The 15072-nt window shown below is 40.5% G+C and overlaps 1 protein-coding gene across 1 annotated transcript in view; it reads left to right on the top strand.

The window, feature by feature from the left end:
- The first annotated feature begins 11529 nt into the window (after positions 1–11529).
- eif3ea (eukaryotic translation initiation factor 3, subunit E, a) overlaps positions 11530–15072 on the top strand; it is a 38181-nt gene continuing 34638 nt past the window's right edge. The window contains exons 1-2 of the mRNA XM_004086632.3: positions 11530–11692; positions 14876–14993. Of these exons, the coding sequence (XP_004086680.1) occupies positions 11603–11692; positions 14876–14993 (208 nt within the window). The 5' untranslated portion in view covers positions 11530–11602. The remainder of the gene's footprint in view (positions 11693–14875; positions 14994–15072) is intronic.

Genomic DNA, 15072 nt, shown 5'->3' with positions numbered 1-15072 from the left:
TATGTGTCCTAATGAAGTAAATGAAAACACTAATAACATGTAACCATTTAGGGCGAGGTATATATACTTTTACTATTTAAAAAATGTGAACATTTATTTAAAATAATGTGAAACTATGTACCTCCTCTTCCTGAGACTGATCCATTATTTTCATAAATCGGTGTTTTGCAGAGCTATATATGGATAAAATGTTACATCTCTCAATACATTTGAATGGTTGTGTTTATCACACAATGTCATTATGTAATAAAGGAAAACAATTCTGGCCCTTGTTTGAAGCATAATATGATGAGAGTTGCTCCTTTTCAGATGGTCAAAGTTATTAATTTAACCCAAAAATTTTTTTTTACTTCAATTAGTCTAGTCAACACAATTCGATTATTGGCCTTTATGTAACAAAATAATCCTAAATCCAGATCTGTTGAAGAAAACAATAATGACAGAACTGTCCAACAAAGGGATTTTTGTATCATTTCCCAATTTCCTCATAAGTAAAAGATTGTGCTCGGTCATTAATACTTCAAATGTATTTTATGTATTGCTTTAAAATATAAAAATAACCCAAAATATAGGCGTTGAAAGAGAAAAAATATCATTTTCATAGAGCTGTAAGTCCGATGAGGAAGGAGTATTTGTCATTCTATCAGCTGTTCCTGGGTAGCCATCCATCTTTCAATGATCTTTTTTCCATTTTGTAAGGTATATCTCAATCTAGTCAAAATGATGGAGAAAAATAGTGAGGAACTCGTTGCCTTTAACATCGTACATATCAGAAAACAGAAATAAAAACATTTTCTGAAGTGATTCAAAAATGTTATCGTGCAATTATTTTTGTTTTTCCAAAATTTATATTTGTCTTACACAGTAGTTTGCTTTTAAATATTTCCAAAAATGCTAAATGAACATTATTCAATGCTATTGCTTCCATATTTTCTGCCTGGAGTTGTATTACCTCACATGTGTGCTGCTGGTTTGAATTTAATGGTTGATCGTTTTCCATTAAAATTCAACAACAATGCAGGTTTGCTCAAACTCCAGCTGAAGTGCCAAATGCTATAGGCAGAGATTGGCACATGATTCCCAATTCCCTTTTTAAATGGTTCGGCCAAAATGAACATAATGACCGTCTTCCCTTACATGAGCATCACATGCTGTTTTGGAGGGAATTGTTTGATGTCTGTGAGAGAATTTGGCAGTGAGGCTTCAATTTGGCAGTTCAATTTTTGAACATTTTTTTACTGTTGCATCCAAAAATCACATCATTTTCGTGCAGCAGCTGGTGGACCTCATTCAATCTGACAGTAATTTTGTTTTGGTGGAATTTAAAATATATATCTGGAACAGAAGCTGAGGTTTGACTTTTTTAAAAAGAGGCGCTGTTGCACTTTAAGTGTGCTGGTTTTCCCTTAAGTTGCTTAAACAGAGAAGTTATTCAAAGGCTTTTGCCCCGATCCACTCTCTAAGATTTCTAAATGAAAATGAAAAAAGTCTTCTCGTGACCTATGAGGCCAAACAAGCCCATCTGGAGTTATCAGATTTCACTTTTACCTTCTGGTAGCAATACTTGTAGCTGTGGTTTTGGATTTGCTGTATGTAGGGGCATGTTTTCAATAATGTTATTTTTCTAAAGGGAAATTGTCGAGCTATATTGAATTTGTGTACAACAAGAAGTGCCAAGGGGCAAATATTGATTGACTCTCCTTTTTGCTATCTGCAATATCACTGATGTGTGTGCCGACAAGTCACTTCTTGTTTGTGTGTTTGACATGTGTTACACACGTGTCCCACCATGGACGCTTATATTGAATTTGTTTTGTTCTCAGGACCACTGGCATGGTCGATAACCTCTCTTCGGCTGCCATGGGGTTGGATGATGCTGAAGTCAGCTCTGGGCTCTGAACCAGGAGTGTGGGCTGCTGATTTATAACCTGACATGCCCCCAGAATGAGCTGATGCATATCTAAAAAGTTTACAGAGAAATCATTGAAATTCAAATGAGTTGCTGGGTTTCAGACTCAGACACACGATGCTTGGCTTTGCAGCGTTCAGAGCCTATGCAGTCATTTGTCTTCAGACTTTATTGATTCCTGTTTTGACAGATTTTAGCACATGGCCAGTGGTGAGTGTCTTTGGCAGTGTCATCTCCTCTCACTCTCAGATTCACTTGTTGACCAAAGAAAGCTTTCAGTGAATCTATGAGCTGAGGTTTTTCACAGAATGCTCGTCCCTTTTCTAGAGGCACCCTCTGAGTTCCTCCCATTAGAGCAGAGGATTATTTTCTGCAAGTCAAACACATGGAATGATGGATAACCATTGTGCATGAAGATATGCATTTTTGGTTCTGACTATAATCTGGATTTGGACATTATTAAGTCTCACAAAACATCATGGCCAGAAATTTCATATCCCTATAAAACACAATCTTTAATTTAGAACATCAAAATTTCAACTTATTTTTTATTTTTGGTGGCTTCTGCTTCAAACTTAGTTTTTCGTTTTCCGTACCAACTCCCCAGTTGGATACAAAACAGGAAAGAGTTGGGTTGAGTGCTTAATCTTTGAACTTGGAATTAGGTTCAAAGCTAAAAGTGAATGTGGACTGAAAACGTAATACAGAGCTTGGCTTGACATGATGTCCACTCTTTGGATTGATATAACCATTGTGCTATGCTATGACCCCCCCCTTACATTGACGTGTTCTCCCTACCATGACAAAGGTGGATAAAGGTGGAAAGATTTCATGTAATCCATAGACACCAGTGAAGTTCACAAATCATTGAAGAAAAAAGGTTCAGCGCACTGTCTAGTGGGTCTAGATGACCCAACTCCCAACGTTAAAGTGCCTAGGATAGCACAAGGGTTAATCCAAATTTTTCTGGACAAGACTTTAAAGTCCCACTCTGATCATCTTTTGATCTATTGTATAAGTGTTTCCAGTGGTCTTTTAATTATGCCTGTGTCGTTTGCTAGAACATTATTTTCTGCAGAGCGGGAAGAGTTCATCAGAAATTTACTATGGAGTGGCCTAGTGGGCGGGACTGTTGGTATGGAAGTAAGCCTACGCTCATTTCCCATAATCCCCTTGTTTACACTCTCTCCCACAGCCGCAAGTTTACAGCCCCTCGCACCCCCAAGCTCACATCAGAGGTGCAATAAAAATGGCGAACAATATTGTAGCTTGTTGGTATGTGGAACTGTTACATCAAAAAGACAAAAATTGTGTCAAAAAATGGGCAGTAATCACTCCAAAAGGTGGACCCACATTATTTGCATCTCTATGGGATAGGAATGGGATGGTACTTCAGTTCACATATATCAGTTCATATGTGGGTCAAGGCATGGGGGGCCAATACTATATGGCAATATAGTCTATTTAAAAACCCACTCCAATGAAAATTGTGTTTTTGGTGTTTTCATCATTTTCTTGTGGCATTTATCTAATGATGGAGGACATATATTAAAATTTTTTAAATTAAAATAGCATTTCTGAGTATTTATTCAAATAATTGTGATAAAGGTGAAAAATGTCATTTAAAAAAGCTTGTAGGTCATTAGTCATTTAGGTTATTTAGGGCCTCTTGGTGGGGAGGGTGACTAGACATTACTGTGTAATGAGGAGATGTCCTCTCAGTACCCTACCCGCCAATTTTAACACACACCCCTCAAAATATACACTCAAACACAAACAAACATACATGCACACACACACCCTCACACTCATGCATTTCACAATGAAGGTGGGACCTCGGACCATCTGTCCCCTACCCCATCCCTGGAAGGGGGTACTGGGCCCTTGGCAACGGCGGCCGTGTCCCTTGGGTGCTGACTTCCTGGGGCCGGCAGCCCTTTCTCCACGCAGGGAGAGGGATCCCTGAGTTTTCTGGCAAGACCAAGATCACATCACACCTGAGCCGGGGGTGTCCGTGTCCCTGTGGTGGGGGTCCTGGTCCTTGCCCCTGAGTGCTGGGCCTCACCAAATTTCCAACTGTGTGCGAGCTTGGTTGGGCCATGATTACAACACCTGTTGTGGACCCCCTCTTCCTCTGGGTGTCCTCCTCCTGGGCGGGGATGGCTGGCCCCTGCCTTGCTCTCTTCTGGACCAACCGTGGGCCGGGTGGGTGGCTGCCTGGAGCGTGGGGCGGGTCTCCCTTGGGGGGTCCTGGCTCGTACCTGGGGTTGGGATGGGGGGATGCCAACATCTCCTGGGTGGTGGTGGGGTGCTCGTCTGGGGGTATGGCTGCTATTTTGGGGCAGGGTCCCGCATTCGGGCCTCCTGGCGCGGCGGGGGTCTGCTCTCCTGGTTGGGCTGGTGCTTGCACTCTCTGTACCCCCCATGCCTCCCTGCTCTCTGGCTTTGGGGCGCCCATGGGGGTCTTACTGGCCCTGGCTTGGGTGGCGGATTTGATCACCTGGGGGGCGGTTGTTCTCTATCTGCTACTGTGCGGCTTTTGGGGGGTTTCTGGCTGCTGCTGCGGTGGGGTATTGGTGTGGGGATGACTGGGCACTCTCCCTTCTTCTTTTTACATGCCATCATCCATATTAGAAGAACAAACACCCACCTGAGCACAGGTGTTAGCTCACCTTTGCACTAATACTTTGAAATATTTCACACTAGTTGGTTTGAATGCATAGTTACAGTGGTGGACATTATTTGTAGTGTGTACATGTTGACGTGTGAACTTTTTTGGAGCCAGCAGGTATGTTTATAACATTTGAGTGTGTGTGTAGACAGGCCCCGCCTTTATAGACCTGTATTACATCCTGTATTACACCTCACTGTAATGATTATAACCATCCAGCAACATGCTGCTTTCTGCTGCTTCACGGTTTTACCCCCCCCCCCCCCCCCCCTTCTATGTTCACCCTCCTATCCCCCCTCTCTAACATCCCTCTCTCTTCTTCCCTGCTTTCCTTTTCCGTCCGGTCCAACACAAAAGATTTTCAAATATTACTAAAATGAATAAAGTTTGGCCTCGATTACAAAAGGGGTTTATTCAGACATACCTCTGGTTTGTCTGAAGATTTATAACCCCTGTTGTTCAAGTAAACTATGTCCAACACAAGAGGCCTTCAGCTCTCATCTGTTTGCCCAGCTGTTGGACAGGAAAAGTTAAAAAATAAAAAAAGCTTGTAGGTGTGACGTAGAAGCAACAATAGCAGGCTAAAAGCTCCCTGCTCTGCTCTACTGCTGCATCTGCTGGTAGATCCATAACTATTTTTGTTTTCCTCATCTGAGCTGGAGTCTGGCTCAAAATTGTACGCCTGGCCAGCTCCAATATTGATCGTCCTTTTAATTGCACTGGTATAGGTTGGGTTTGTGAGAGGCTGTAAGCTAGCAGGAGAACACGTATACAGAGGGGAGATGGTAAGGGAGCAGGCTTACTCCATGTCAGCAGCCCCGTCCACAACTCAGATGTGAATTTTGCATGACCTATTGCTGCTCTGAAGAAATTATGTCCTAAAATATAACACAGGTTTTTTTTTATTTTGGCTAAAAACATCATAATCAAATGAATAAATGAAAGACCAGTGGGACCGCTTTGAGAACAAACCAAAAGATGATGATGTACTGTACATTGTCAACAAAATAGCAAAGGTTTTGCTTCAGAAAAGGAGGAGAGACACATTCTCATGAAAACATTTCCTCAGTGTACTTTTCTTTTTTTTAAGAGAAAGAGTCTTAATTCATTCCTTATTTCTTTGAATTTGATTCTGTTACAAAAAACCTGTTTGGGTTTTCTGCCCTTGCCTGTGTTATTGAGGATATTTTTTAAATTAAAATTGTGTATAAGAAGGTACTCTTATTACAACTAAAACATTCAACTGAAGTCACATATTAATGCTTTATGGCATAGAAATTACTAGGTGTGTCTCATTTAATTGTAAATTTAGTGTGGAAGGAACTAGATTTTATGTGCGTGAAAAACTATCTGGGTCAGGTTGAGGACAGAAGCACATGTTTCACTGCTTTACAGCTTCAGTCTTTAATGTTTTGTTTTAACACACCCCAAAATACAACAAGAACCTTTTCTTTATAATATGGAAATAGCTCTTAAAAACAACCGCAGCTGTTTCATTGACCTGTATTAGGAACAAACATTAATTTGTCTTACAAAAATTACAGTTTTTTGATGTGTGATTCTCCACAAACATCTGAAATTGGTACTTTAAGCCAAACCTTGAAGGTAATTGTTTATTATAAATTTTTCATGTACCTCGGAATATATATTTGTAGCACCCGCATTCAATGATCAAAATACAAAACCTCCCATCTGAAAAACATCCCTTTTTTCTGGAGACAAGAAAAATGTTTAAAATATTCCAGTCAATGCTGAAAGGAGGTTTTTGTCTTTTGACCTTTATGTCATAAAAAGGGCAAGGGCAACCGACTTTAATTTGTGTTAATTTGTTCTGTGTTGCTATCCTCAGTTAGTGTTTAGTAATTCTGCTGTGTTCTGTGTTTCCATTGGTGCTCCAGTCAGTTAGATGCATGTGATTGGAAGGGTGTGGGTGGGGACAGAGAAACAAGTGAATATAAAGGAATGTCATGATAGCATGTGTGCGTGGAAATGGAACAAGGAGAACGTCAGGGCAAGTCCTCTGCTTTGTGCTGTGTTGCCGTGGTTCTGGCTGACAGCAACCATTTAAGCTACATTAAGGGCTTCACATTCCAGGTTCATTGCTAAGGCTAGGAACGGTAAGCATTCCAGTGGGTGGCCTGACAGTGGATTCTAAAGGCCCGTACACACCGGGACGAATATTCGCCAGGCGTTATTCGCCAGCGTTTTTCGCCTCGTTTTTTGTGTTCACACCCAGGCGATTTTCGCTGCCGATGAGCCGAGCGAACATGCATTTTCATTCCCTGACATTAGATGGCGCTTAATGTAAACAGAAATACTCCTGTACACAAGGTGGCACTGCACAACTTTACGCTTCTTAAAGTCGCTTTTCACTCAGAAGAAGAGAGCAAGTATTTACGCGCTTGTCAGAATCAAACAAAGAAAACATGAATATTTCAAGCATCAGTAGCTCCAACTGGTGCTTGGTTCGGGGATATTTTAGAATGTCCGTCATTATTTCTTCGCGGCAGTGTAGACGCTAATTGACGTCTATCTTCTTCGCTGGTATGTGTGCTCAGCAAGGCAGTTTTGTGTTTGAGCGCCCCCAAGTTGTGTTTTACTGTAACTTCAGAAGCTCCAGACATGTGTGCAATAGCGCCATTCTCATTGGTTGAATAGATTTCGACGCGACGCGTCAAAAAAAAAAAACGAACCCGAGGCGTTTTTTTTTTACGCTTTGACGCGTGCCGTTTTTTCGCGTCGGTGTGCACACTCACATTGGTGCCCTTTGTTTAGTCACGAGGAAATTCGTCCCGGTGTGAACGGGCCTTAAGGTGTGGTCACAGCTGTGCAGAAGAAAAAGAAGGGCAGATGCCCCAAGTTGGACTATCACTAGGTGGGGCCCAGCGCGTTGCTTGAAGAACTGGGAGACGTGGTCTACAGGGTTGAGCTCCCATCTGGGGGAAGGCATGTGGCCATGCACAGAGACAGGTTGGCCCATTGCCGGGGTGATGTTTGCCCACAGCAGCACCCCAGGAGGCCTGTACTCCCCCCCAGGGGCCTGACAGCTACACCCCCTTATCCTGGCGATGGTCACCCTGATAACTCCCCAGCCTTACCTCCCCCACAGCAGCAGGTGGTCTCAGGTCAAGGGACATCACCACCTGTAACTGCTTTACGGAGGCTCAAGAGACTAAGAAAACCTCCCTACCACCTTGACTTTGTGTGTGACCCATTTGGACGAGGAGCTTTGTAGGGAGGAGGCAGTGTTGTGGCCGACAGTAAGCTGTGTTAATCTGTTCTGTGTTGCTATCCTCAGTTAGCGTTAAATGATTCTGTTGTGTTCCGTGTTTCTATTGGTGATCCAATCAGTTAGACGAATGTGATTGGAAGAGTGTGGGTGGGAGCGGAGGAACGATTTAATATAAAAGAATGTCGTGATAGCGTGGAAATCAAATGAGGAGACGACATCAGGGCAAGTCTTCCGTTTTGTGCTGTGTTTGGCGTGGTTGCGGCCGACAGCAACCATTTAAGCTACATTAAGGGCTTAACATTTGGAAACGGCCATCTCCAACTTTTCATTACCTTCAGCCAGACGTTACACTATTTTCAGAACTTAATGTAAAAACTCAAAATCTAAGGCTGAATCCGAATTCTTCCCCTACCTCTATGGCTTCTCCTTACCCCTCTAATGGTAGGGGGATTTGGAGGGGAAGGTTTGTCCAAAATAGTTTTTTAAGGGCTAAACCTTGCAGCGGACGGATGCCGAGCCCTCCAGCATGAGAGTGTTCCGTGTCTTGCTGTGCCGCGGAGGACAAGCGTTTCTTCAAGTGGGTGTGCTCTGAAGCACAGAGGTTTACGTTTAGATGTAAGTAATGACTTGTTTTAGCTCGTTCTTTTCAAAGTTATAAAACCAATGTTATTTATTTCCGAGCGATAGCAGCTCCGTGCTAATGTAGCTGCTAGCCGTCGACTGTTGATGACGTCATCGAGTGGGAGTATCATCCGTTTTTGAAGGCACTATCCAAAGCTTTCCAAAGCTCTTGGTTTGTAGGGCCATTTGGATTTGGCCAAAAAAATTACACATAGAAGGTCTTGCATTTTGGCCATTGATTGTTGAGTTTAAATATGGAAAATGAAAAAGGGTCTCGCTATCTCTGTAACACCTGTCAGATGAAATGCAAATTGAAAACAAAAACATATCTTATAAAACTTTTTTTATTGAACAACTTTAGGAGCAAATAAGGTCAAATTAAAACAAATTTAAGAACAATCAAAAAGATTCTGTCTGTGATTTTGGAGGTTGGATTTCAAATGGTTAAATACGGAAACCTCAATGGACAAGGAGAACTGGAAAAAAACCTTTTTATAATTAATTTAATTTATTGATATAACCTATTAAAATACACATTAAAATGAAATATAAATCTAAAACAGTTTCTGCTAAGAAATAGAGTATCTGCTGCAGTGAAAATTTTGATACATTCTGTGAAAAATCTCTAATACATAATTTCCACTTTTGACAGCAAAGCTTCTTCTAGAATAAAACCAGAAGCACAAGAGATGCTTTAGAAGAGTTCTGTTCATTTTCTTGCTCTTTTTAATTTAAAAAGGGAGTTGCTATTGCGTGAAAGCTGGCTGTGTCAGAAGCACCCAGTAAAACAGCTACAGGCCACACTGAGGGGAACCGTTTATGACTCACTTCTACCTGCAGCGAGCCTGTAAAGACAAGTGAGCATGGAAGGGAAAGAGGGCAAAGCTAACAAGGGAAAAACTGTGCAAGAAAACAGGACTTTAGTGTGGCTGTCATGAAAAGAGGTTGGAAAACAAGGTGTCAGTGAACCCTATTAGAGATGGACCATTTAGTAGCAACTGCTGGCTCTTGTCTGCTGGTTAGGTTCAACAGATGGACATCTTTATGAGGCAGATTCTGAAAATAGAGGGGGAAAAGAAGGATGGTCCAGATGCACAGTGAAGGCTTTCTGACCTCTAGGAAAAGTCACACATTTGAAAATGATTGTGTTGTTCTTATTAAAACTTTAGCAAAGTCCTGTCTAGGCGCTCATTGTGAGCATGTTTGCCCTCAAATGGATTTCTCTAAATAAAGACATCATAAACCAGCTTGCAGGAAAAGTATCTGTGGTGTGTGGAGGAGAGCTTGTGTTTGTATAAATAAAATGTATACTTTGATTCCCCTGTGTGAATGTTTCTGTGCGTCAACATTGCTACACAGGATGACTGGAAATCTGAAGGGTTTTCAGGTGACAGTAAGACATTCTTTGGAGAACTTAAGGGGAGGGGAAGCTCTCACTGATGGTGAGAACATCAATGAAAGCAAGTTTTTGTCCAACATTTCTCCATACATGACCTCGCTCAGCCTTTCTTTCCTACGGATCAGTCGTCCGGTCCCCTTTACTAAAAAAGCAGCCCCAAAGTATGATGTTGCCACCCTCATGCTTCACAGTGGGTAAGGTGTTCTTAGGATGCAACAGTTATCCATGTAGTTCTGGACTGTTTCCCCAACATTCTCAAGACAATTTGTACCCCACCAGTTGAGATATGCATGGAGCTCCAGGTGGAGGGATTTGTCAGTGGTCTTGTGTTTCTTCCATTTTCTGATAATTGCTCCAACAGTTGATCTCTTCTTAGCAAGCTGCCTGCTTATTGTAGATTGGTCCATCCCACTCTTTTTCAGGTGAACAATCTTGTCTCTCGTGTCCTTTGATAGCACTTTAGTCTTAGTCATGATGGGGAGGCTGCAGTCTGATTGTTTCAAGACAAGTACCTTTCATGCAAATAAGCAGTCCAAACGGGAAAAGTAACCGGTGGAGAATACAGTAGAAGAGCTTCTTATAGAAGACGTAGCAGATATGTGGGGGAACATAATTCTTGTTTGTTTGTAAGAAATAATATGTGTTCTGCACCATTGTACTTAAAAAATCATACAATGTAGATTCCTGGATGATTTCCTTTTCACATGTTATCTCATCTGTGACACACTGGCGATCTGTCCAGGATGTCCCCTGCCTTTGCCCACGAGTGGCCATGATAGGCTCCAGCAACCCCCTGACCCCGAAAGGGACAAAACGGCTTAGAAGATGAATGAATGAATGAATGAGTGTTGTCTCACACGCTGGTGTAGGGATTAACAACCTAACCTGACAACCCAACCTGGAAACTTTCTGTTTGGAGTTTGCATGTTCTCCTCATATATGCTTATGTTTTCTACAGGAACTCCAGCTTCTTCTCACGGTCCAAAAACATGCTGCATTAGGTAAATGATACATCCAAATTGTGGTGTGAATGTGATTGTGTGTGGTTTTGTGTATCTGTGTTGCCCTGCAGCAGAATGGTAACCTGTCCAGGGTGTACCCTACCCTTGCTCACTGGTAGCTGGGATAGGTTCCAGCAACCCTGTGACGTCAAAAGAAATTAAGCAGGTTAAGAAAATGGATGGACCAATTTTTCTATCACGCTGACGTAGATGAATAGTGTGGACTTCTCTAACGTTTTTCAGTAAAACAAAATTGGTGACTGACAAAAACTATTTTGCACAACATAAAGATGTCTACTCCTAAAGTAAAACACTTTGATTATTGGACAACAAACCTGGAATTTATTTGTTCTCCAGAATTCTAATTTAAATTTAAAATTTAGTTATTTTTCTCAGAATGCAACTATTAGAGTTAAAACTCTGAATTCAATGTGTTGTTTTTGTATACTAGAATAAACATGTCTTTTAAGTGGAAAATATGAAAGTAAAATATCTTACATTTTAAAATTAAAATCAGTGTTGTACAATGAGCTTCACATATTTTTTTTTTAATTTATCAAAACTGGAGCTTTATTATTCTTCATCAAACAGAATTCTGAAAAAAGAAAAGAATAATCAAAGAAAAAAAGGGGAAAATATGCATAAACATACATGTGGAAAACAGTATTTGTGCGCGCGCATAGGATGCTGAGAACGTCGTTGTTGATTGGCTAGTCCGTCTACGCGCAGCCGTATTGCACACTTCCACTTCCCTTTCCTCCCAGCAAACATGGCGGAATATGACTTGACCACCAGAATTGCTCACTTTTTAGACCGTCACCTCGTCTTTCCTCTGCTGGAGTTCCTGTCTGTCAAAGAGGTACGAAACACAAAACCACATACACACTTAGCTGTATTTCTGTGTTACATTTAGTAAGTAAAATAACTGGGTTTGAACCGATGTGACAATGAAACACGCTTGCCAGTTGGCCACATTTCGTTGGCGTCGGGGAAGAAATGTGGCAGCGTAACAGGAAATGGTGAGGCCAGTTAAGAAAATAAAAGCACAATAGTTTGTCTCGAATCGGGAAAAACTTAATCTAAATAGATCAACCACAGCGTAAGATACTACTTAATGTATTGAATCAAAGCTTCCGACAATTTGGCAGTTTATCGTTTCCACTTTTTTATTTTATTTTAGTTTTCCAAATTGTATTTGAAAAAACAGTGTCGGAAGTTGTACTTGTCATTGAATTTAACTTTACATTGTTTGATTTTTCATGCGAGTTGAACGGATAAACTACTAAATTGTTCGGGATTTCAGTGAAATTCCAATAATTGACTATTTATTGGAAAGTAGATAGATGGCAGTGGATGTAAAAAATATGCTTAACGTTTGAAGTGTAGGCAAGAACCGGCTTTAGAACACCGCGCAGCAGAGGGAAATTCATTACTTTACAACAATGGGGACGGCTTTGCTTTGGTTTACTAAATTACTTTTTAGTTGAAATACATAAATACTAATGAATTAAAATCAGGATTATAACACGTTTTTATGAAATGGGAAGCATAGTCGGAGCTACAAAATATGGCGGCATCCATACGTAATTACGTCAGATAAAACGTGGTGACGTATTTGCCATGTTATACTAGGGGATTTAGATCTTTTCATTATCAATAAATTGTTCATTAAGGGACTTTATGTAAACTAGGATTCCCCTTTTTTTGCAAATAACTTTTTAATAATGCATTTTGTTTTTCCTTAAAGGAATAAAATAAAATAAATCTTTCTTTATTACTTACTAGTATATGTAAAAAAAATATTATTACTTGAAATTTTATATTTTAGGTACTTCAAGTAACTGTTTAGAGGATTGCTCTATCTTTAAGGAAGTATAGTTTTTATTTATAAGTTTTATTTTGACACTATAATAGTTTTTTAACTTAAATTCTTATTCTTTCCACCCCTGGTTGGTCAAATAGGTATCACATTTGTTCTAAGTGTTCTAAGGGTCTTAAAAGCCTCATATATAACTTACATTCTGTCAGAACGCTGCATACTCCAGGCTTGCTTGACAAAGGTTAGTGACTACATTTTACTAAGGAGGGAAAAGGGGCAGAAAAGTAAAAAAAAAAAGAAGCCAGAAATGCTCCAACTGTTTGATTATTTAATAGCGTAATAAATTATCCAGGCAAATTCTTATCAACTATTAATTTGTAGCTGGTTGTTGCTAGCATTCCTTGTTTAGATTCCATCAATTTATCTAACATAATCCTACACCTTAAAGTCTTTTGTCAGTCATATTACATCAGTGTAATATGAATGATTTACATGTTATTTTATTAACTGTTTATTATTTTATAGAAGCCCAAGAGAATAAAAACCAATATCCTTTTGTAATTTGGTTTGTTCGTTATTTAGTTTGTTTATTTATTTACCTTCTTCTGTGCAGAATGACAGCTGCCTTTGTTTATTGTCTCCTTAAAAATTGTAGTGCATTTGTAAAAGTGGTTCTGCAAACGTGTATTTATTTTGACGCGATTACATGTGGTGATGAAGTATTAAAGTCTGCACAGTTCCATTGACCAGGCTGGAAAACCGGATTGACGTGTGACAGTGGAAAAGACATCCTCTAAGGCAGTGTTTTTCAACCTTTTCTGAGCCGCGGCACACTTTAAGCTTAAAAAAAATCCCGCGGCACACCAGCATCCAAAAATGAAAAAAAAAGGAGAAACTCATAGTCTGTATTGATCTACAGCCCCTCCACAATCTCACATGCATTTTTGTGATAATTATTGCAGAAAAAGCTGGAAACTGCAGCTGTTTTTCTAAAAGATGCAATAAAAGTTAAGTTAGAAGATTTAAAAAAAGTTTGAAGTGTGTTCGTTGTTTTCAAGACGTTTAACAACAGAACTCCTTTTACGCTGTCACTCTCACAACCCAATGCATCATGGGAGATGTAGTGCATAAAAACGGCCGGCGGAGATCGCTTTTCGGAGCTTCATGGTTTTGTTCACTTGTTCCACGGTCTGATACCGGATTCTGTGGAAAGCTACACCGCTAAAGACGAGCTTTAGCTGGTGTTTTTGTTAGAACTGAGCGACTTTACGAGCTAAATCGGCACAAGGAAGTGAAGACTTTAACCACTTCTGATTGGGCAGACTGATGACATGTGATTAAGCCTTCAAGAATGATTGGTGGAGACAGGTAAAGGGGCGGGACTTTTCCTAAATACAGACGGAGCTGCAGCTAAATCGCACTGCCGTCATTCATATCAAAATGTCTTTAATAAAATAAAATAAACGCAAAGAAAAAGTAATTTTAAGATCTTTTATATTCCTAACTCCTCAGTGTTTTATCAGGGCCTGTTTGGATGAACACAGAGCTGAAATCCTGGAGATGGGAAATGTTTTTAGATCAGTTAATGAGGGCAATTTCACACGGCACACTTGACCATCTCCCACGGCACACTAGTGTGCCGCGGCACACTGGTTGAAAAACACCGCTCTAAGGCAGCAGTACCGGTTCGTGGGTCATTTGGTACCGGGCCGCACAGAGAGAATAAATAACTTATATTACATTCCTTTTATTTTGGAATCTGAAAGATGTTTTATTTTGAAAAATTCCCTGATTCTCTGTTCCATCCATCTATGTCACTCTTGAAGCAGGCCAAGGCGCTCTTCTCGGTCACATGATAGGATACCGCTAAAATAAAACCCAGGAGCTAGCAAAATGAGTAAAGAACAAACGTCTTTGGAAAGTTTCTTTGCCAAGGGGAAAGAAGAGGATCCTTCCACTCCCAAAAAAAGAAAGCTACATTTAATAGACAGTGTGTGGGAAGGGGAGAGGATGATGACTCCTGTGCCATGTACTATGACATGCCTGTCAAAATAAAAGCTCAGGGTTCATATTGTCACGTGTTTGTTCCTCCTTCATAGTAATATCGCTCCAATAATCATTTGAAAGACCGGTCGGTGAAGGTTTTATGTGACGTCATAGCGGTCCGTGGCGTTAAAAAGATTGGGGACGCTGCTCTAAGGAGTTTCTGTTGCTTGGTTTCAGATCTACAATGAACAGGAGCTGCTTCATGGGAAACTGGACCTTCTCAGTGACACCAACATGGTGGACTTTGCCATGGATGTGTACAAAAACCTGTTTCCTGACAAGGAAATTCCTCATAGTAAGTAGCTCTTTTTCTGTGTAAACGCTCAGCAATACATTTATGATCAGATTTGATAGACGCCATGAGGGACTCCAGC

The sequence above is a fragment of the Oryzias latipes genome, chromosome 16 (genome assembly GCF_053564925.1).
Source record: "Oryzias latipes strain Hd-rR chromosome 16, Olatipes_Hd-rR_3.1".
NCBI classification, from domain to species: Eukaryota; Metazoa; Chordata; class Actinopteri; order Beloniformes; family Adrianichthyidae; genus Oryzias; species Oryzias latipes.
The sequence above is the reverse complement of the archived record's forward strand: the minus strand, read 5'-3'. Positions and strand labels throughout refer to the sequence as shown.